We start from the raw sequence: 24,201 nt of genomic DNA, 5'->3' as shown, positions 1-24,201 counted from the left end.
AAATAAATTGTTTAAAACTTTAATTTATTATTTTTTCTGAATTTAAGTGAAAAGATTTGTAGAGTTTAATATTTTATTAATTGATATTTTTTTCTTTAAAACTTTTTGAAATTTATTTTTCTTTTGAAAAAAATTTAAAACATTTTTACCCAGAAAAGTTTGCGAGAAAAAATAAAATCTTGAAGAAAATTGAATTTTTTTCTCAAATATAAAAATTTAAGAAAAAATTTAAATAATTTTTTATTAAAAAATCAACTTTTTTATTGAGAAATTAAAAAAAAAATCAAAAATGTTTTTGTCGAAATTTAAAAAAAAAAAAGTAAAACGTCCCGTTAAATTCACAAAATTTTAAAGATTTTTTTTTTTTGAATTTTTTTTAAAAAATATTTTTAACTATAAAATTTGTTGATTGCTTCAACATATGGATTTAGCGGTAATTGCTTATAAAATATGTTTTACACTTTTATGTTTGTGTATTAAACATGATTTTAATATAAAATATTATTGTTCATATTAAAACCCACAAAATATAACCATTATTGTTTTTGATGTGGTGTTTGAAATAATTTATTTTTTCTAAAGGTATAATTAAACATGCAGTTTTTTTTATTTGAAAAATGTTGTCAGATAAGTATTTATATTTTTTATTTATTTGGAATGACATTAAATTCACTAATTAATTTGAATTAAATTATTTCACCATAAATATTTGAATTAAATTATACAGAATATATCATTTATATTTTACAATTAATTTATTTTTATATTACTATTGATAAATAAATGAATATTTTTTTGACTAAATAAATTTTAGAATAAACGTTATTGACACATTTTATATATAAATATTATTAATATGTAATTAAGTTAAATGTCAAATAAAGGCTAACATGAAACTTAAAATCATATTAATAAAAAATAAAAAATATATCATATAGTATTCATAACTATTTTTTTTATTCAATACTGCAAAACATGTTTATCAAAGAAAAACAATTATTTAAATATAATTAATACAATAAAGAAACGAAAGGATAAAATACGATGTAGAAAAATATTAAGATGTTTTGAAAATAAGAAAAATCAAGAATAAAAAAAAATGAGAAGCAAATACTTATGTGGAAGCAAATCAATTACTTCGCATATGAGAGATAGGTATGGATGGGAATAGGTCAGATTTTAAAAAGCCTAAATATAGCATACGATTAATTTTTTAGGCTTAAGTTTGACATATGGTCTATAATTTTTTCTAACAAAATAATTTAAAAAAAAATTAAAACAAATATCCTTTAAATTCTAAAAAATAATTTTTAGTTTTAAAGAATAATTTTTTTTCTGAAACATAACGCAACCATTATTACCTCTCAAAAAAATATAGAATGAGTGATTGACTAATTGAATGACTACTTAGAACGACTACCAAATATAGAACAACTATCGAAAATATGGAATGACTACTGAATGATTGTCTAATTGATAAAATTTAAAATAGAAAATAATATTAGTTATATAATAATAAAAAATAACATTAATAAATAATAATATATATATATAGGTCGGCATGACAGGCCTAATAGGTTTTTTATAAGTCTGAGTCTGACCTATTTAAATAAATATGTTTTAAAAATAGCTTAAGTCTAGTCTTTTTATTAAATAGGTCAGACCATAAGTAGGTCAGGCCATATGCCCTGACAGGACGGCCTAGCATATTCTCATACCTAAAGATAGGGATGACAATTAGAGTCAGATTTAATAGATACTTGCAAAAAAAAAATAATCAACGACGTAAAAATCTTGGGACCGGAAAATTACTGCAAAATTAAACAGTATGGATACGGTACTATTTTATCCACCCCGTTCCACATATGCACACTAATATAAATATATTATTTATTATATTATATTAGTATTTAGTTTAGTTAATTTTATTTTTTATGTTTTACCATCTATTGATATCATTGGACCACTATAATATTTATAATCGAAACATAAATATTTGTAAACTTTTTAAGAATTTGATTTTTATGAATAGACAAATAATTATGACTTTATAACTAATAATTGTGTTTTATTAATTGTTACTTTATAATCATACTTGCAATTTTCTATCAATTTTTTTTATTGATCTTGAATAATATCGCTGTAGGACTTGCAACTTCATAAAGTATTATTATGAATATTAGAATGTGTATTGTAATGTGTGTTCATTTGAAATATTTTGAGTTATAAAATATTTTAGTTTATAATACTTTATGGTTGAATTTAATATATTTGAATAATTTTTAAATTTAATTGCAATAATATTATTTATTTATCGATCTATTTTAGTTAAAGTGTGGATAATGAGTATGAGTACAGGTACTTAGATACCCAAATGGTACATATATTAAAGTTGATACCCAAAATGATATAGAGACTAAGACATGTATGAGTATTTTTTTTAAACTCTGGATATGAGATTAAGTACCATAGTATCCTACCAAAATCTTACGGTGATACGTTGGATTTTTCTCTTTTAAAAGGATTTACGAAATACATCGTACAAATATAAACTAGTGTATAGCTTGTGCCATACGATATCGTCTAAATAAATTTATTTAAAATATTTGTTTAAAATTATTTGACTCAAATATCATTAAACATATATTTTGATGTTAGATTATCGTCTTCAATGTTATATATATAATATGTTAGATGGTTTCTACGTATATAAATCTATATATCTAAATATTATAGCATTTTCATTCTTATATTCAAATAGATGAGAATAATTTTATTCAAAATTTGATTGAAATGAATAATAAATTATAACTAAAATGTGGAAATTTAGTCTATGATTATAATTATAAAAATTTAAATAAACTAAATTCAAATAATTTCTAATAATAAATAATGTTAATCAAACAAAATTAATAATTATTCATGTAGTTTTTAATAAATGTGATTTATAATTGAACTAAATATAACATTATAGAAACGTAACTTATGATACATTCCATGAGCGTCCATTTTAAAAACACAAAACAACCTCTTATTTGATCATAAGAAATATGTACAAATTCAATAAATTTAATAAATCAGTTATGACATTCATTATACATCCATTTACTCATGCACAAAATGTTCAAGTTAAACAATTTTGAATAACTCAGTGCAAATTATATTCATATTTATGCCGATGATACTTAAAAAATATATTAATTTTAACTAATTTTCATTAAGGTTAAGCAGTACTCGTGTTCCCTTAACTTAATTTCAGTTAACATTTTAATCATTTATTTTTTTTTTCTTTTCAATTTGGTCATTTATTTTAACTTTAAGTGATAATTTGATCTTTTATGTTTTAAAATGTAAACAATGTTATCATTTTCTTTTTTTGCAAAAATTCAAAAAAAATCATTAAAATTTTCAAACTAAACCTATGAAATTAGTTATCATCCTCAATATAATGCAATTTCATCAAATTCATAACTTAAATATTTAAATAAACTCATATTTTCATCTCTAACAACATCAAATAAAGAATAAAAATACGAGCTTATTTTAATATTTGAGTTACGAATTTGATGAAATTCGTATTATATTGAAGAATATAATTAATTTTATGAATTTTATTTGAAAATTTTAATGAATTTTTGTAAAAAAAATAATAACATTGTTGAGATTTTAAAACACAAAAGATCAAATTGTCACTTAAAATTAAAATAAAAGACCAAATCGAAAGAAAAAAAAATTATTTAACCTATCTTTAATTAAAATTATTTATCTCGTGTATGATTTTTTTTCAATAAATTATAATTATTTTTATTTTTGAAGATATAAAAAAATATTAATTTTAACTAATTAATTGATCCGAGACATTTATTCGTGTATCAACCGTACACTCCTGCGACTTTTTTATTAATTAATTTTTAAAAAAATGTGAAAAAATTATAGTTTGAACACTATATCTGTTTTCAATTTTATTATAGTATCCATTTTTTTAATATAATTATATTATTGTTATTATTATTATTTTAATTTTAAGTTAGAAGATATAAAAATAACATATTTTACTTAATAGTCATTTCTATAGTATATAATCTGGCTAATAAATAATCATTTCTATATTTTCAATAAAACATTATTAATATTATTTTGATATCTTAATTTCTTAAATGTTATTACATTTAGATTAATTAATTACTATAATAAATTTAGTATTTTTAAAACATATTTATTTTAATTTATTTGCAATAAAAAAAGTTTAGTTGGAAAGTAGCATTTGCAAATCACAATTTATGAGTTTATAACAAAATAGAGAAATATTATTTTGACATAAAAAATTAACATTATAATTTGACAAAAATTTATATAGTTAATATAATTTAAATATGTAATTAATTACATTCTGATTAATAAATATAAAAAATATTGCAACTCATTTTTTTATAAAAAAACTGCTGATGGTGAAATTATTATTAAAATGACATTAACCATCTTCTTCAAGAAAATTTGAACGATTTCTTTAACTTTAAAATTAACTAATATCTCTTACACACAAGAAGTGTTAATGAAATTTAAAATTGTAATTAGTTATATCCAATAAATAGTTAATATGTCACAAGTAACCATTTAAATTGTTGTGAACATTTTTTTCTTTCTAAAAAGCTTAACGACAGAACTAAGTATTTGTGATGTAGAATATTGTAAATAGATAGCTGTTGTGGAATTTTAATTTTAATTTTTTGCGTAAAAATATACCAGAAAATGAGATATTGTGTAACGTGATGTTTAATCGAAGAAATTGTCTATATAGGAAATACTTTTTCTACTGTAGTTTTTCATTGATAAAAAAGTTGTAATATTTCTGTTAAAAGAAAAGAAGAAAGACATCACATTGCCAGCTAGGTACTAGCCATAATATGATAAGGCATTGGTATTTGTTAATGTGGTACACTCCATTTTCACCGTTCTTTACAAATTACAACTAAGCATCCATTGTACTCAAACTTCCACTTTCTTCTTTTACTCTCTTTTTATTTTATAATAATTAAAATAAATAAATAAATAAACAACTCTCATTATTAAACAATTAATTAACTAATCTAACCGGAGCAGCAACGTCCCTCTCTCCGGCGTCGCTCCCAATCGGCATGGACGTTTTCTCTCTCTAGGGTTTCATTTCTCCGATCGCCGTTTCGCAGAGATGTCGCGTCAGTCCACGTCTTCCGCTTTCACCAAATCCAAGACCCTAGACAACAAATATGTATGCCTTTTTTACCCTCCACTCTCATTTCTCCGTCGATCTTAATCAATGTTTTCGTAATTGAAAAAAAAAAAAACGAAATGCTGTTGCAAAATGTTGCCGTCGTTGTTATGTTAACTCCGAATTGCTAAATTATTGCTTTCTAGATTGTTAAATTCAATTAGTGGAAGGTTTAAGTTGTTGTTGTTGCTGAAGTTAGAGAACTTTGGCGCGATTTTTTACCTTACTAGTTTGATTAGTCGCACGATGAAGCTATCGATTATTATGAAATGACCGTAGTAACGGCAAGGTTGCTAGTGTAGTAGTTGAAACTTCGTATTTTACGGTGGCTATGTGAGTTTTAGTAATGTAAGTGAACGCAAGCTGATGGTAGTTAGCCGGTAGCGGCATTGGATTGGTGTTAGGGTGAAGGTGTAATGTGGAACGGTGGGAGATGCTCCTGCTGAATTGTTGATTGATCTTTTTGGTTAAATTTGTAAGTGTTTTGAGAGCGTTTAATAGGGAATGCACTTGGAAGAATTGTATTATATATGCTGTAATTGGTGAATTTCATTTGCTAATGTTTGTTTTATCTTGTGTTGTTTCAATTTTGAAATTGCATGTGGTTGGCTTGTTTAATAGCTTGATTTTTGAATGGCTGATTGTGCTGCTTGTTTGCATTGTGAGCTTTGGAACAGATGCTGGGAGATGAGATTGGGAAAGGAGCTTATGGCCGAGTTTACAAAGGTTTGGACCTGGAGAATGGAGATTTTGTTGCAATTAAACAGGTTTCTTTGGAGAATATTGCTCAGGAGGATCTCAACATCATCATGGTATAAAATGTGTTTTAATATCATATGTTTTCTTTTTGAAATTTTTTATGGTGGTTATTAATTATAAATGGTTAGGTCCTGATAGCATGCATATACAGGGTGGATTTAATTTTAGTCTTAATTGAAATGAGACACACCAGGGGTTGTGTCTTTGGGGTGGCAGGTTGTGAGTGTGAATAAGGATTAAAGTGACATTACTAGGGAGTTATGTGCAAATCATATGAAATTTGAAAACCCGAAAACTTTAGGGCCTGCCAAATGCTAACTTTGGTTAATTTTTGGAGTTATTTGCAAGAGAGATTGATTCCAGGAAAATATCATCATCTGTGTCATAGGTTATTTCACTTGTATGGCCCTACGTTAGTCCATTACTTTGTATGCAGGGCTTTTTGAAGCACACTTAAATTCCCAAAATATATTTGCAACAGATAAAACAACTAGCAAACTAAATTCGGTTTCTTCTAGCTTGTAATGTCTTTATATTCTTGCTTTCTTTTTTGTTATGCATTTTTTTGCCACTAATTTGGGTGGTGTTTACCTGTGACTACACTGTTATTGGATGGATGCCTCAATGTTTCTAGCAAGAGATTGATTTATTAAAGGTAATTCTTCTCCTCAATGTTAGATTTGCACTACATCATCAGTTGATTTTTTATTTGTTTCATAGCTCTCCGGGTATTATTTGCTCCATTTCTCCCATGTATATATTGTGCCTGGAGCTTTAGGCAATGATATTGAATGACATGATACAGTTGTTCTTGCATTAAAAACACTCGTAAACTGATAGGTTTGGAAAAATAGGTATTAATTGATAGTGTACATTGGTGAAGTTATAGGATTTTAGTCTCTAGGTATATGAAAGGTAGGAAAAGGAAGAATGATGAAATTATTTTAATATCAATGTGAATAATGCGTTGTGTTATTATAGAAGACAAAGCACTGGTTACTAAGTTTTGTCTTTTACTAGGCACAAGGGAGGAGGAAAAAGAATAATCAGAATAATGACATTATATTAATATTGACGTGAATGATGTGTTGGATGTTATTATAGAGACAAAGCACTCTATATAAAAAATTAAGACAATGCTCTAATTCTTATTTATACTAATGCTTGATACCTAATCCTTATTAATACATAAAAGAATCATGAAAATAGAGAAAGATAGAAACTAATTCTAAGAGACAGTTTAAGATATATTTTATGATAGAATAATGATGTGGTAAGATATTTTTCAGATAGTCTACATATATGATTTCAAGGTAATTGGTCTATTTTTGGGCCTAATACACAACATGCTTTATGACATCGATTTGTCCATGTAGCCAGCCATACCTAGTGGCGAAAGGCTGTTGTTATTGTCGTTTAACAAACATACACATTTCATAGTGCAAATTCTTATGCATGCCCACCCCGCGTGCACAATTCTTCAAATTTTGTGCCAAGAACTTGCTTGTTGAATCACAAAATTCTTCAAAAAGAGGGCAGGGAACTATAGAAATAAGGGCAAAGTCGGGTTGTTGCATTGTCATAGAATGTAATGGGGCAATGGCTGTGGCTTGTGATATCAGGCCATGACAACTGCATCTGTTAAAATGTGACATGATGTGATGGTTTCAATGGTTAAGTGCCATGATGCGAGGTGGTACCCCGTGATTGACTATTATACTACCTTTCCATGTCTGCTGATGCTGTAATAATAAATAGTTTATTGTCTTAGTTTTGGCTTGGGAACTATTCTGAAAAGCTTGGGATTTTGAGCACCCATGGAACATGCAAACTTATTATATGATACCTTGCTTTTTAAATGATGATTATTATTATTTTGCAGAATTTGAACCACAAAAACATTGTAAAATATCTTGGTTCTTTGAAGACAAAGAGTCACCTGCACATAGTTCTTGAGTAAGTGAGCTCAACTTTTTTACAATGTTGAAGATTTAATCATGGCATCATTTGAAGGGTATTTACTATTTAGAGTAGTTAATGGATTTTGCTTCCTATTGCTTGCAAATTCGTAGGTATGTGGAGAACGGCTCACTTGCAAATATTATCAAGCCAAATAAATTTGGACCATTTCCAGAATCATTGGTTGCAGTTTACATTGCCCAGGTTTGTCAGTTTTACTGTTCATCAATGTCTTTCCATGATTTGGCTATTTTTGAATTTCATAATAAAAGTATTATGTATGAGAAAGGTGTTGGAAGGCTTGGTTTACCTCCACGAGCAAGGTGTTATTCATCGGGATATTAAGGGTGCAAATATATTGACAACTAAAGAGGTAACTATTTTTTGCGGTCATATGGCATACTGGGTCTTGCGTTTTAGGAAACTCTAGTGGTTGTGTACATGTAAATTGATTTCATTGCTATGTTAAGGCATATATATCTGTTCATAGGTGAATTTTCTTAACATACAGTTACTTCTTTTATTTGGATCTAATTAATTGCATTGCATCTGGCTGTAGATGATTGTTCTTAGTAATCTAAAATCACTATTTAACCATGTTGAGCACTGGAGAGTGGATTTCCAGTGTGTAATTACATTTTGAATCATTCGGTGAAAAAAGTACATTTTGTATTATCCTTGCCTTTTTCTTTCATGTTCTGCTGCAACTTTTGCTTTTTTTAATTGGTTTCTGGTGCTTCTCCACTGTGTCTTGTTTGTGGTGATATATTATCTTTTATAGTTCAAAAAAAATGCGGGTGACTATTTAGCTTGAGCTGCTGCTGGTTCTGTCCACTGATCCGTTTTACCAACAAATTAAATATTTATGGACTGAGTCATTTTGAATTTAAATCCTGTTACTTACAAATTTAGGCAGCGGAAATTAGAAGAGAAACGGATAGAGTCCACGCCTAGCCTTGTTTTGAGCATTATTATCACTCTAAGCATTTTGCATTAAATTCATAATGCTGTTTATATGTTTTAATACGAACAGAAGCAAATTACTAGGCACGTGGAGCATAAGGCATCCTCCATAGTTATTAAAAAGGAAAATGAAACAGCTCACAAAAGAGTAAACATTAATAGAAAGAGACTGGGCAGTTCTTCTTTGACTTTCTTTTAGGAGTGCCCCTATTTTGTCCGTTTTCTCTTGTTTTGTAGTCTTTGTTGAGGATTTCTTATCCATCAACCTTTTATAACTATCTGTGGTAAATTCTTCATTTATGGACAAATCTTTTGTCAGACTGCTATATGTAATACAGTGTCACCACAGGTTTCCTTTCACATCATTCGTGGTCCCACGATATTTTTCCATGCTCTATGTTTTGTTTTTTCTCTTTGTTCTAGATCTATCTAGAAAACTTGCGTTAGTGTTCACAAAATTCTTAACTTCCGCTTTCAGGGCCTTGTCAAACTTGCTGATTTTGGTGTTGCAACAAAATTAACAGAGGCTGATGTTAATACTCATTCAGTTGTTGGAACACCATACTGGATGGCGCCAGAGGTATTATTTGTGTGATATCATTCTGCTAAATATTTGGTTATAGTTTGTGATCATTTCCTTATTTAAACTGTCTTCTAAGACCAGACTGGTAGTTGAAGAGATTAGATTACTTTGTTGCATTCTTTAGCAACTTTGCCTCACTGTTCAGTTTGTGTTTTTTAGGAGAATTTTTCATATTGTCCCAGATGTACTGTGCTCCTTATCTCATGCTTATAATGCATTTGATTTTAATGAAAAAAACAGTTAATTTGAGCCGAGAGCACCTTGCTGACAATTTATAACTTAATAAAGTGGATTCTGAATTAAAGAAAAAACTCAAAACGAGATATATTGTGCTTGATTAGGGGCACACATTGATACTTTTGGTTTGATTTTCCAGGTTATAGAAATGTCAGGAGTTTGTGCAGCTTCTGACATTTGGAGTGTTGGCTGTACAGTTATTGAGCTTCTTACATGTGTCCCACCTTATTACGATTTGCAGCCTATGCCAGCTCTTTTCCGTATTGTTCAGGTTTGCTTATGCACTATTATTCATTGTTTCCTAAATATATGAAGGTTCTTTGGACCTGTGTTTCATATTGAATTTGTCTAGAAAATTATATTTGCACTTGGTTTTGCAACTATTGAGTTCATAGTTGGAGCATTTTATGCTAGCATGCAATCTGCTCAATTACAGTTATAATTTGATTTGCATCTCTCGGCTTTTCTTTCAGGATGAGCATCCTCCAATTCCTGATAGCCTCTCACCTGACATTACTGATTTTCTGCATCAATGCTTTAAGAAGGTAAACTGATTCTCAACTATTGATGGGGAAATGTTTCTTAATGCACACGGTGTCTTAGCTTGGAGGCTATTGTGTATTCTTTCCATCTACCTTGGACTTTGTGCCCATCCCCATCCACCTTCTGACATGGGTTAATTATTGCTGTCTGTTAAAGGATTTTTTTTCTGTACTATTCTCCATATACAAGAAATAGATAGTTCAAAGGTGTTATGTTATGCTTTAGAATTTTGTTTGTAGCATATAGTTTGTGTCAGATTGTTCATTAATTCCTCATCAGTTTTTAGCTTGATGAATGTTATTGCATTATTTGTATATTTGTTCCCCGGATTGAAGGAAGTGATGTTGTCGTTATTGTCTCTATAATTTTCTAGCTCTAGCTTTGTAGAATAGGCAAGTTGGATACTAGTATTGATGCAGACTTTGAATAATTTAAGATTAAATTGTTGACTAAAACTTGTTTTATATACCATTTTGTTGCACATGTCAGGATGCTAGACAAAGGCCTGATGCTAAAACACTGTTGTCTCACCCCTGGATTCAAAACTGTAGACGTGCCTTGCAGTCTTCTCTTCGTCATAGTGGAACATTAAGGTAGACAGCGTGAGATATTATTGCCATATTATGTTATTTATAATAGTTGAATCAAGCCTACTAAGTATTTTGTTTAACTTTGTATCTATCAAAGCACATTATTGCTACTGAAATTATACTCATAATAAGTGATGCTGCACTGTCTATTCGGCCACCTTTTTTTGTCCATACTTCATATGTCTAATCTTAAACATGAGGGGATGTGCTCAGGCCCCATATTGACTAGAGGTACGACCAAATTAGTTCTTATAAGGTTTGGACACAGTCATCACCTCTTGAGCTAGCTTTTGGAGTTGAGTTAGGCCTACTGTATATTTAAGATGTTATCAGATTCTATCATAGATCTCTTATGAGGCCACCCATATTTGTCCAAATTCCTGATGTTCAATGTTGGGCGTAACGGGATGTGCTAAGATCTCTGTTATTGGGCCACCCACATTTTGTCCACGCTTCAAGTGTCCAGTCCTGAGTGTGAGAGAGTGTCGAGATTGCACATTACCTAGAGGTATGAAAAAATTAGTCCTTGTAAGGCTTGAGAAATCCTAACCTCTCAAGAATCTTGCTAGTGAGCATTAGAGTATGAATTATGCAGCCTTTTCCTACATGACTCGTTCCCTAAGATGTTGATCGGACAAGGCTTTACCCCTATCTGAGGGGTTAGTCTCACATTCATGTCTATGGGAATACCCTGACTTCAGGCACTACACATTGTGTGTGTAATCCTTCTGCTTTTCTCATTTTCTCAACAAACCCCAAGACTTTGGTCTCATTCTTGTAACAGATAGCTTGACATAATAATTTTCTGTTTCGACATTCCTCAATGGATAGCTGCTCATTGTGAGAGAGAACAGAGAATACCACTTCTCGTTTAATCTACTTCTGAATGTACTCTTTCTTTTCTTTACTTGTGTTTAGCTGTTTGACAGCTTTATCTGTCTGAGTTAGTTACATAACTGTTTCAGTTATTAGTTAGATTTAGACTACTCTATAAATACTGAATAACAAGACAGTAGGGTCAAAATCATTTTTATTAATACAGAATCAAATTCAGTTTCTCTGAAATCTTATACTCATAAACTTCTAATTTGTCTTAAAATTCTTTGAGAAGAATGAGAGCAAAATGTCAATCATGTTGTGTATGTTTTATAAGTTTTCTGCTATGGATTTGTATTAAATCTGGAATGATACCTGCCAAATATGGTAGTAATTTTGAAGATAAATTTTCTCTAATTGAAGAAATGGAATGTTAATTAGTTTTTGGATGTATATATTGTTGGATTTTACTTTTTGAATTATTCTATACTGGCATTTACTTTTAGCTCTTTAATTGTTATAGTTCTTAGTTGAACGCTGCTACCTCTTGCAGAAATATAGAGGAAGATAATTCTGCAAATGGAAAAGGTTCTGATGGTGATCATAAGGTTGCAGGTGAAAACTCTTCTGTGGAGAAAGAGGTCAGTGTTGATGGGAAGCTGTAAGGACATGCTTTTCTCTCTTTTCTAATGGAGCTGATAAATAATTGAAACTAACCGTAGACAATGAATCTACATAGTGGGAGCAATTGGATTGTATTTTTATTATAGTCTCAACTTCAATTTGCATGTTGTAGGGCACTGCGGCGGCTGATAGCAGCAGATCTCAAGATGAAAGTGCTTCGGATTCTAATTTTCCCAACCAAAGAAGAAAGAAGTCAGATGATGTCCCATCTGATGAGGTTCTTACCTTAGCCATTCACGAGAAGTCCTTTCAACAAACTGGTTCTAGCAAACTCTCTTATGATGGAGAAGTGGGTAATTCTGAGCCAACTGGTAATCTTGAAATTTCAAGTGCTAATGACCTTCATGACATCATGATGAATGGAGAAGTTGGATCACCACAGTCAAGAGAAATGGCTAGTAAGGTTGGGGGAAAAGATGCTTCTATCAATACTGGCAAAAAATCATTTGGTTTTGGACCAAGAGGTCTTGATAAAGGTCCTGCAAAGGTAAAGCATTCCATGTGCTATGGCTGATTGAAAGATTTGTTGATTATTGACTTGGTTATTATTGATTATTTTATTTCAATTATACATATATATTTATACACGTGCACACACATACAGGGACAGATTTATACACAGTGGTGTGGGAACAAATGCCCCCACTAAAGTTTTAACCTTCCCCCTTAACTCTATGTATACTATAAATTTAAAAACAACTATTAGTGAATTTTCACGTTGAGATTTTTGCAGTAGATTGTCATCTTTTAAGAAAAAAAAAAATTGATGTATGCTCTCTCTGACAGTGCATTTTAAGAATAATGAAATATTAGTAAATAGTAATATCTCTATAAAATTTTGGAGACCAAATGTTGTATATTTATTGACATATGTGCCTATAGAGTTATTTTTTATTCTATTTTTTTTCTCCATCTTTGATATTAGTGACGAATGAAAACTAATAGCTAAAAGAGCTTTCTCTGCTATGAATATCATCAAGAATCGGTTGCAAATCTAGGGAATCCATATAGGAGATTGATAATTGAAGAATTGTTTAGTTACTCAAGTGATGTGATATTTTTTATAATATTAAACATGACAGTCATTCATTGTTTCGTGATAAGAAAAATTGTAGAGAACAATTCTGATGCATTTATTTATGTTTTCAAAAATTGAAATGTTATATAAATATGTAAATATTGCCCTCGCTACTTAAAATTTATGAATCCGTCATTGCACACATAAATACGTTTAAAATAATAAACCTAGCCTTGCCCCATTAAGTGAGATGGGTTGTGCAGATCAAATGACACTAGTGCTCTTTTGGAAACCAAACTTCCAATAAATTCATTTAGAGTATGGTCCTTTTAATTGCTTTTCCTTCTGTTTTGTAAGCTTTCTTCTCATTTTACATTGGATTGTCTTCATTTTGATTCTTTTTGTGCAAATATACCTGTTGGCTCATATTAAATGACAGAATTACCTTAGATGAGTTTCTGTCATGCACTTTTTTTTGTTGGACTTGCTTTTCCTTCTTTTGATGTTATCCACCCTTGTAGAGAAACAATTTTTTTCAGACATCAATTTTTGTTTTGTTCCTTTGAAATTGAGTTATAGATCATTAAGTCTTTTGAGCTATACTTATGGTAGTTCTTTATCCAATGTATGTGACAATTTTTTCTGCAGCTACTAGACACGAGATTGGATAAAGTCTACTGTGGTTGCTTAAAGCTTCACTATTTTAACTATTGATACTATAACTCGTCTAGAAAACATGTTATACTTTTTTGAAAGATTAAATTTTCTAAACTTGTCTGGTTGCAATCTGAAGGCAATGAAGGTACCGCACCCTGCGGATGGAAATGAGCTGAGTAGATTTAGTGACCCTCCAGGAGATGCCTACTTGGATGATTTATTTCATCCGTTAGATAAACGACCTGGGGAGGTTGTAGGTGAGGCATCCACATCTACATCGACTTCACATATGGCTAAAGGCAGTGCGTCTATGATTGATGGAGGGGAAAAGGATCTGGCCAAAGAGTTGAGGGCTACAATTGCACGAAAGCAATGGGAGAAAGAGAGTGAAATTGGACAGGCAAACAATGGTGGGAACCTTTTACACCGAGTGATGATAGGTGTTTTACAAGACGATGTGATTGATATAGATGGTTTGGTATGTCTGTGAGTTTTCATAATTAATCTCTTTATTTTCGGTTTAAAATCCCATGTTTATATCCTTTTAACTTGTTGTCTCGTCTTTTTATCAGGTATTTGATGAAAAACTTCCTGGAGAGAACCTTTTTCCTCTGCAGGTACCAAGGCTTATTCTCTGACCTCTGCATAACATACACCTGTCTTGTGTAGTGTGCTCTGCTCTATTATCTCATATATTCTTTCTCTTAGTTTATATTTTAGGTTTTGGATGTGCATGAGTGTTGTGGAAAATTGTTTTTCTATTTGGGCGTATCAATATCTTTATTGAATGTAAGGCAGAATACACTTGTTCATAGAAAGTGGCTAATGTTTGTATACCTTGTATATTAGAGCCTAGGCATGGAAATTTTTTATTGGATTTGTTCTTGTTTAACATCCCATCTATATTTTAATTTCTTCCGTGCATACACACCATGACCCATGGTTATAGTTTAGTATATGGCCATCGTGTGAGACATACATCATATCTTTGGTGTACAATGATCTTATCAATGGAATAGAGTGGTAGAGTAAAAGGCAAGAAGAGACGTCGAGGGAAGGACAAAAAGAACTTTACTCCCTACTTTATCCCCAATTCTTGTGATGTCTCATGCAGTGATGTATCCTTTTGGTGTCCTTTATTTGAATGTTAAATATGTTTCTGATCCCTATTAAAAAAAAATTAGTCCCAAAAAAATGCAAAAATTGAATGCTTTTAGTCCTTGACAAGGGAGTGGTGGGGGTCTAAAAATATACTTATTACTTTTGATGGGGACCAAAATTTCCATATTTTCAATGATATTGGGACTAAAAATATATAAAACCATTTATTAAAATGACTGCATGGTTTTTTCTTCCTATGGGGTCAAACAATTCTGTCTGGTGTGATTGGTTTTGAGCGTCCCCTTCATATTCCTTTTTCCACTATTATACTGCGTTGTGTATGGTTTGTGGTTTAGGGGGTCCATACATTATTTTCTAACTGAAAAAGTAACTCAAGTTGCTTCTTCTGCCACCTAAAATTGCATTTTGCTGTCTTCTATTCACTCCCAGTGTTTTTGTATGTGATACTTGCATTTGTGAAGCATTTACCATTTACCATTATATTTTAGGCCGTTGAGTTCAGCAAATTAGTTGGTTCATTAAGACCGGAGGAATCAGAAGACGTAATTGTCTCTGCCTGTCAGAAACTTATTGGTATATTTCAGCAACGCTCAGAGCAGAAGATTGTTTTTGTTACCCAGCATGGTTTACTTCCTCTAACTGACTTGTTAGAAGTTCCTAAAACACGTGTATGCTGTCCATCTTGATACTTCTTTTGACTTTTAATTATCGAATGGCATAGCTGATAAATACGTAACTGGGTTGAAAATGTCTTGAATTCAATGGATGTTTCAGGTCATATGTTCTGTGCTTCAGCTTATAAATCAAATAATTAAAGACAACACTGATTTTCAAGAAAATGCTTGTCTTGTTGGATTGGTAAGTCCTGTGTATGTTTTATGCTCCTCTCCCTATATCACTATTTTATTTTTTTCCTTATTTGTTGGGTTAAATTTTCCATTAAAAGATGTCTAATTAATGATAGGGAGGCTCATCCGTTTAATTATTGGTTCCATACAGTATTTTTTATCATAATTATTATTTTGAAATTATAGCGTTGAAATCTTCAGGAAGAATTTTACAAGTCTTTTATGAAATAAACCTATAAAGTGTTGGATTAAGTTTTATTTAATTCATAATTTTTTTCTAATTTGTTTATCATTGACATGCTGCTTTTGTTGTTATTATGTGTGCTGGTGTTATTTAGCAATCTTCTTATAAATCATAGTTAAACTGCTTCTCCTTCATCCATTTGACATTTTCTTTGACCGCATAATCTCGTTAAAAAACTTTGAGCCAACGAATGCCTCAACCTCCAAGACTTTTTCATACCTCAACAAGTATATTGTATAGCCCAACTGCCTCGCCCACTACCTTCTTGGTCTTTCTTAGCTTCCTTATATTTTCCCCAATTTTCAGCTTTTTTTACATTAAGATCATGTTTTTATCATTCCATTTTATCCCTAACTTTACCTTGCATCCTCCCACTAGGATTCTTTACCCCCTTAGACCAAGTACTCTTGATTTACCAAAACCTTGTGTTGGATGATCCTTTGTTTTTCATCCTTCAAATACCACCGCTTGATCTGTGAAACCTTATCATGGTTCTTCTCTTCATTCTCCCCTTAACTCTTACGTTCATAACCAAGACTCAATGTTGGGTGGTCAATCTCTCTCCATGTATGACTTCACAGTTCAGGCAAATTGTTCTATTTGATTTCTTCAAATAGGAAAACAATCTATTTGAGAGAATATCGCCCCACTTTTGTACGTGATAAGATGCACCTCTCATTCCCTAAAGCACATATTGGCCATAGAAAGATCAAAAGGAAACAAATCTAGAATAGATTTACCCTCCACATCTACCTCCTCTGGGCCATATCTCTTATGCATACCCTTGTAAGCTGTAAGCTCTAGATACACTTCCTACATGACCATTTACATCCCGCCTATGAAAATATTCTCTCCTAGTGGTATTTCCTGAATTAAGCCTTCTAAATCCTCCCAAAACTTTACCTTAATGTGTTCGTATGGCTATATTTGGATATGTTAAAATGAGCGGAATGGAGTGGAATAGAGTGGGGTGGAGCGGAATGGAATGGAATAAAACATCCGTTTCATTGTTTGGATATTTTAGGATGGAATGAATAATAAAAGAGGATTACATCCCATTCCTCCCGAATTGGAGGGGAAGAGAAGTGAAGGTAAGTGATGGAATGCATTCCATTATGTTCACTTCATTCCATTCTGTTTTTAGCAATCCAAACAATTGAACATACATTTATTCCATGCCATTCCATCTCATACCATCAATCCAAACATAACCTATAATCCTACACTACATAAGGTGTGTTAGCACTAATCGCGCTAAAGGTATCTTGTTCCACAACCTAGCATTAACATAATCACGTCTTCCATCCATGTCATTTTGATTTGACTAAGTTTTACATTGGCTGTCAAATGCCTAACACAACCTGCTCCTTTTATATGGGGTTTGGACAGATTATGTATAGTTTTGCAACAAAGCTCAAGAGGACAAAAAATTGTAACTAGAATGCTTTAATTATAGGTTTTCTTTATGCTTGATTTTATTATCAAATGTCCTCAAATATTTTGGTTCAGCTATATTTAATGCAAAATATATCGGTAGATTCCTGCAGTCATGAGCTTTGCTGTACCTGATCGTCCCCGAGAGATTCGTATGGAAGCAGCTTATTTTTTACAGCAGCTTTGTCAGTCAAGGTATCAAGTGTATTTTATTTGTCATTATTACGTGGATTTTGTACTTTGAAAATATGGCATTGAATTCATTGTTAATACTTGATGCAGTTCTTTGACATTACAAATGTTTATAGCTTGCCGTGGAATACCTGTTTTGGTGGGATTTCTCGAGGCTGATTATGCCAAGTACAGGTTAGCTTTTTTTTTTTTTTTTTTTTTTTTAAATATAAATTGTGTAATTCACATTAGATTATAATTTACAAGGCTATGGGTATGCCAAGATGTGGTATTGGAACAGAAAATGGCATGCATTTGTCTGATGCTATTTTTAGGAAAGAAAGTATCACATTTGGGATTATCTTGAAAGTTGAAACCACATAAGGCTCTTTGCGTGATGAGTGTTAGGATGGTGCATTTTAAGATTTGTTTTTTTCATTTGTTTTATATTTAGTTCCTTTATCATTAACACAAAACAGACTTTTCTGTTTTTTCTATTTGCTTCTTCTAGCCTGCATGTGTATAAGCTTATAATTTGCAATAAATTCTCATATTTTGTACAATGAAAGCTGACTACTCTATTTCTGTCTCAGGGAGATGGTTCATCTGGCTATTGATGGCATGTGGCAGGTATTTAAGCTTCAGCAGTCAACGCCTAGAAATGATTTTTGCCGGATAGCTGCAAAAAACGGTATACTCCTCAGGCTTATAAATACACTTTATAGCTTAAATGAGTCAACGCGATTAGCATCTATGACTGGGGGTGGATTTTTAGTCGATGGATCGACTCAACGGCCACGTTCTGGTATCTTGGATCCTACACATCCCTTTTTCAGTCAGAATGAGGCATTGCTCTCTTCAGCCGATCAGCAAGATCTCCCTAAATTAAGGCGCGGAGTACTTGATAATCACTTAGAGCCTTCACATTCTTCATTCTCCAATCCTCGAAGATCAGATGCTAACTACCAAATGGATGTTGATAGACCCCAATCAAGCAATCCTGCAGCTGAAGCTGTGCCACTAGAGAAGAGTTCAAATCTAGCATCCAGGGAATCTTCAACAGGTACATTGAAAGAGAGAGAGAATGTGGATCGTTGGAAAAGTGACCCATCTCGAGCTGATCTTGAACCCAGACAGCAACGTATTAGTATCTCTGCCAACAGGACATCAACAGATAGGCCTTCAAAATTGACAGAAACTTCCTCTAACGGGTTATCCATAACAGGAGCTGCTCAGCAAGAGCAAGTTAGGCCTCTTCTTAGCTTGTTGGAGAAAGAGCCACCATCTGGACGTTACTCTGGACAGCTTGAATATGTACGTCAGTTTTCAGGGTTAGAAAGACATGAAAGTGTACTCCCTTTGTTACATGCCTCTGAGAAGAAAACAAATGGTGAACTGGACTTTTTGATGGCAGAATTTGCAGGTAATAAAGATCTATCTGGTTTTTTGGTGAAGATGTTTTAAATGAATAATTAGCAGAAATTTACCTGTTACAATTCTATAATGGTGAGAGTGAACCGGATTTCATTGAATGACTGAATTACTAACTAATTACAATAGTAAATACCTAACTGTAACTTACTGAAGGTAACTTAGTTAGTTACTGACGCTGAATAATCTAGAATAGAGCACAGCACACAGGGGGAAGAGACCAGAATATTGGCCAACACAGAAATGCTGTTTTTTTAAACTCTTTTTACATTCAATTTTCTGCTTTCTTTGTGGTTTGCTGTCTTTATTTGTGTATCTGTGGACTTTTTTATGGTTGTACAGATGTTTCTCAACGTGGAAGGGAAAATGGAAATCTTGACTCCAGTGCTAGAGCGTCTCAAAGAGTCACTCCCAAGAAATTAGGGACATTTGGTTCTAGTGAAGGAGCTGCTTCCACATCTGGGATCGTATCTCAGACAGCATCAGGTGTATTGTCTGGTTCAGGTGTTCTAAATGCTAGACCAGGTAGTGCTACTTCGTCTGGACTACTTTCGCACATGGTTTCATCATTGAATGCAGAAGTTGCGAAAGAGTACCTTGAAAAAGTGGCAGATCTTCTGCTTGAGTTTGCACAAGCGGACACAACAGTGAAGTCTTATATGTGTAGCCAAAGCTTGCTCAGCCGACTTTTCCAGATGTTTAATAGGGTAGAACCGCCTATTTTGTTGAAGGTACAACGCAACATATCCTTTAGTAATTTAGCTTATATCCCACTGCATATTTTCTAACCATTTTTCCATTTGGCATATTTTTAGATACTGAAGTGTATTAATCACCTGTCAACTGATCCAAATTGCTTAGAAAATCTTCAGCGTGCTGAAGCAATTAAATACTTGATACCAAACCTTGAACTCAAAGAAGGGTCTCTTGTATCAGAGATACATCATGAGGTGAGTATTACTGACCTTCTTACTATTGTTAAAATTTAGTTTTGGGGCATAAATGCTATTTATTGTTCTCTCCAATATTTGAAAAACTTATTTCATCACGTGATTGATTGGTAGTGGACTAGTGGTAGGTAAAAAATTTATAAAGCATAATATATTTCTCCTTAACTTTCTGTTAGGAACCTATTGAAATTGAAATGAAAGTAAGATAGAATGAATCAAAAGAATAGAAGTGTATTATTCAACCTGAACAGAAAATGGAGAATAAGATTCTTCCGTAGAGCCATCTCTTCACAAAGGATCTCTCCTTTCCACACACACGTCATCAAGTATACAGAGTGATATCTTTCATCTTTCCATCTCCTATTTATTTGTCTAATATCCTCTTGCTAAGTAACTTCCCTAATTGTCCCAACTAATTATCCTTTCTCCCCTTCCTACACTACTTCCAAATACGTCCAAATAAATTTAGTTGTCGTCATGTAGCAACTACAGAGGTTCTTTTGCTACTCCAAAAATAAATAAAAAATTAGTGCCAACAGTACTATAAGTCTAGCATGTTCTAGATTTATTTTGGACTGCTTTTTTCTGATTTCATTTCACTTGTAGCTTTTGATTTTATCGAAATGCTTCAATCTGAATGCAGAACATTGTGTATATCACATGAGTACAATCATATAATATATTAATATATACAAAGAATAGGAATCAGCATTCCCTAAAATCTAGAGAATACGAAGTAACTGAAACAATCTACAAGGAAATAATGACTTTTAATTATAGTCAACAGATTTGTTTTTAAATGCTTAATTTTTTCTATTCCTTCTTTATATTGCTTTGTGGTGCGGGTGTGGGTATTTGTATCTTTCTCTGTGGTGTTGGCTTGAATCTCATCTTATATTTCTCTTTCATAGGTCCTGAATGCATTGTTCAACTTATGCAAGATAAATAAGAGGAGACAGGAACAAGCAGCTGAAAATGGAATCATCCCCCATCTGATGCAATTCATCACATCAAATTCTCCCCTGAAACAATATGCATTGCCTCTTTTGTGTGACATGGCTCATGCATCTCGCAACTCAAGGGAGCAGTTAAGGGCTCATGGTGGTTTGGATGTCTATTTGAACCTTCTTGAGGATGAGTTCTGGTCTGTAACAGCACTTGATTCAATTGCTGTTTGCTTAGCCCATGACAATGATAATAGGAAGGTTGAACAAGCATTGCTGAAGAAGGATGCAGTCCAAAAGCTTGTAAAGTTCTTTCAGTGTTGTCCAGAGCAGCATTTTGTACACATATTGGAGCCGTTCTTGAAAATCATCACGTATAGTTTCTAAATCCTTTCTCTCCTCTTGTCCAATCAAGTATTTGGTTTTCTGTGTCCCTTTAATGCTTTATTATTTGATAAAATAGTTTTTCACTCATGGGTTATAAACAAAGGGTTGCACCAAAATCCCTTTTCCTATTATGAGGCTAATGAATATAGGATGCACAAGTATTTTACTTGTATTAGTTAATTAGTTAAACGGATGGATGCAGGAGAAAGAACTAAGATTCTACCAAAGTAGGCAATGGGTTAGATGATATGTAGTGTGTACTAAGTAGCGTATAATTACTATAGAAAAAGTAAGAGATGGTGAGGGAAAACTGGGTGGGAACATCATTTAGCTTCTTATCTTTTATATACCCTGCCTTATCTGCCCTTTAGGCTGAATAATTTGTATTCTAAGTGGGCTGAATTAATCTGGCATGCAAATAAATAAATAAAAGATTTTTAGATTTTTGTAAGAGTGTGCTTGTCCATCCATAGATGAGCTCAGCAGAAAGGCCAAGATGGTGTCCCACTTTTTGCTGGGGCCTTATAGAGGCTAGAGAATCATTAGTAACTTGCTTTTAGGAAATCTTAGAAAACTAAGATGTAGGGGTGGAAGTAGGTTAGGTTGGATAGCGAGTCTGGCTACCTTAATAAGGAAAAGTTAAACAACAGTATCAATAAGAATTTTGGAAACTACCCTTAGAGTGCACAAGGAATAATGATGGTTTTATATCATATATATTGTAGAGTCTTACTCTCTAATTGATATCTGGGAGGGGTTAACTAGGGTGGGGTTGAGCTTTTTGGTTTTTCCTAGTCAAATTTCACATTTGCTAGGGGGGAAAGGTCTCTAGAAGGAAAGGAAGATATTACAATAATTTCCTAGGGGGGAAAGGTCAGAAATCCAGATATGTTAGCTCACAGAAGTACCTAGAGATCTTTGTTATGTGATATTGTATTTAGCCAAATATCATTCCCTATGTTTTCCTCCTAATGTTATCATTCTTACTTTCTTTTGTACTGGATTTTTATTTTATTTAATGTCATCATATAATAATGACATTGCAGAAAATCTGCCCGGATCAATACTACCTTGGCTGTTAATGGATTAACGCCATTACTCATTGCAAGGCTTGATCATCAGGATGCTATAGCTCGTCTTAATTTACTCAGACTAATAAAGGTATGTATATATGATACTTGTTACAAAATTTCTGGTGGGTACTACCACACCTCCCATGGTATAGAGTTAACTAGGTTTTGCATTGTTTCTTCAGTAATCATAGTGAAAAGCTAAGATGAACTTACTCCGGTTCATGTGTGTGGCTTAACATACTGAATCAGTTCAAAATTACATTCTTATCTAGTGAAGAACTTCAGATAGTAATGTATGATAAAATAAGTCAATGAGAGCTTCATTTGACAAATTGTTTTCTCTGCATATATATTTATCCCAGTTTAGTGTTAACAAACATGAAAAAATGCTGTCTTCAAAACCTTGATAAGATGTCTCGGGGGTCTAAATTATGGTTTTTCAAGTAACAAGAAAAGTTTCGATCCTTTCGTTACTTTATTCATATACTCCTATTTTTTATCGTCATATAAAATTCAAATGTGCAAGTGTTTAATGTATACATGTTTGGTAATGAGTAATAGTGAACATTTCTATCATTTTATCCCGATAGATATTTAGATGATTTGCAGAAAGAATAGTTTACCCTTCTCTGAAATATGGTGTGTTAGAATTAAATGTTTACAACACATGTATAAAATGTTGGCTTGGAAGTGCATGTGAAATGAGTGAGTAGTATTAGTTATACTATTCATTGTACATATGCTGATTATTATCTTGTCTTGAAAATAATAATTTGCTTAGTATAAATATCTAAATGTGCGGGCTGAATAGACAGACACAGTACTTATCTCATTCAATAGATTGATTAGAACATTGTTTTATTTTAATGTTCACATGGTTTAGTTTAAAATATGTATCAATGCAACATACAAGTTTGTATTCGAACAGGATTTTGCCCCGAAAGAGATTATACATGCGTATCGCTTACAAATGTGCAATTATACTTACATGTCTTACAAATGTTCTGGCAGGCTGTTTATGAGCATCACCCTCAGCCCAAGAAGCTGATTGTGGAGAACGATCTACCCGAGAAACTTCAAAACTTAATAGGGGAACGCAGAGATGGCCAAGTGTTGGTCAAACAGATGGCAACTTCATTACTTAAAGCACTACACATAAACACTGTTTTGTAAATTAGTTTTCGATGTTCATTTTCTTGTATGTATGTATATTCATTTCATTGGGGGGAAAAGGTATTTAATTGTTGTATATAAATTTCCCCTTTATTTGGTTTGCTTATTTTGTTGCGTTTGGTTGAGTGAAAAAAATAGCATAGGCTGGCATACATTGTTTTGACTTTTGGGTGGTATTTTAGAGGGTGGCTGATTTCTTAAGCTTCAATGGCCGGTTTTTTATGGCCAACTAACTATGTATATTAGTATGGATACGAGATGGAAAAATATAAAGGTATTGCTTTAAGGAACTATTTTTTTTATTCCCTTAGTTCTTTTTTCTTACAAATAATCGCTTGAATTAGTGATAAACTACCGAGTAAATGCC

The 24,201-nt window shown here is 32.1% G+C and overlaps 1 protein-coding gene across 1 annotated transcript; it reads left to right on the top strand.

Moving 5' to 3' along the window:
• Window positions 1-4,990: 4,990 nt before the first annotated feature.
• Window positions 4,991-24,124, top strand: LOC101502895 (MAP3K epsilon protein kinase 1-like). Its single transcript, XM_004505665.4, has 24 exons — window positions 4,991-5,248; window positions 5,926-6,060; window positions 6,642-6,662; window positions 7,890-7,963; window positions 8,080-8,170; window positions 8,256-8,339; window positions 9,408-9,509; window positions 9,889-10,020; window positions 10,223-10,294; window positions 10,782-10,885; window positions 12,252-12,339; window positions 12,495-12,869; window positions 14,194-14,535; window positions 14,630-14,674; window positions 15,668-15,847; window positions 15,954-16,037; window positions 17,809-17,900; window positions 17,988-18,071; window positions 18,470-19,299; window positions 19,650-20,038; window positions 20,123-20,257; window positions 21,169-21,575; window positions 22,635-22,749; window positions 23,673-24,124. The coding sequence occupies exons 1-24, from the start codon at window positions 5,189-5,191 to the stop codon at window positions 23,832-23,834; spliced, it is 4,203 nt and encodes a 1,400-aa protein (XP_004505722.1). The 5' UTR covers window positions 4,991-5,188; the 3' UTR covers window positions 23,835-24,124.
• Window positions 24,125-24,201: the final 77 nt, after the last annotated feature.

Source organism: Cicer arietinum, chromosome 6, assembly GCF_000331145.2.
Source record: "Cicer arietinum cultivar CDC Frontier isolate Library 1 chromosome 6, Cicar.CDCFrontier_v2.0, whole genome shotgun sequence".
Lineage (NCBI taxonomy): Eukaryota > Viridiplantae > Streptophyta > Magnoliopsida > Fabales > Fabaceae > Cicer > Cicer arietinum.
Note: the sequence above shows the minus strand (reverse complement) of the source record. Positions and strands in the feature narration are given on the sequence as shown.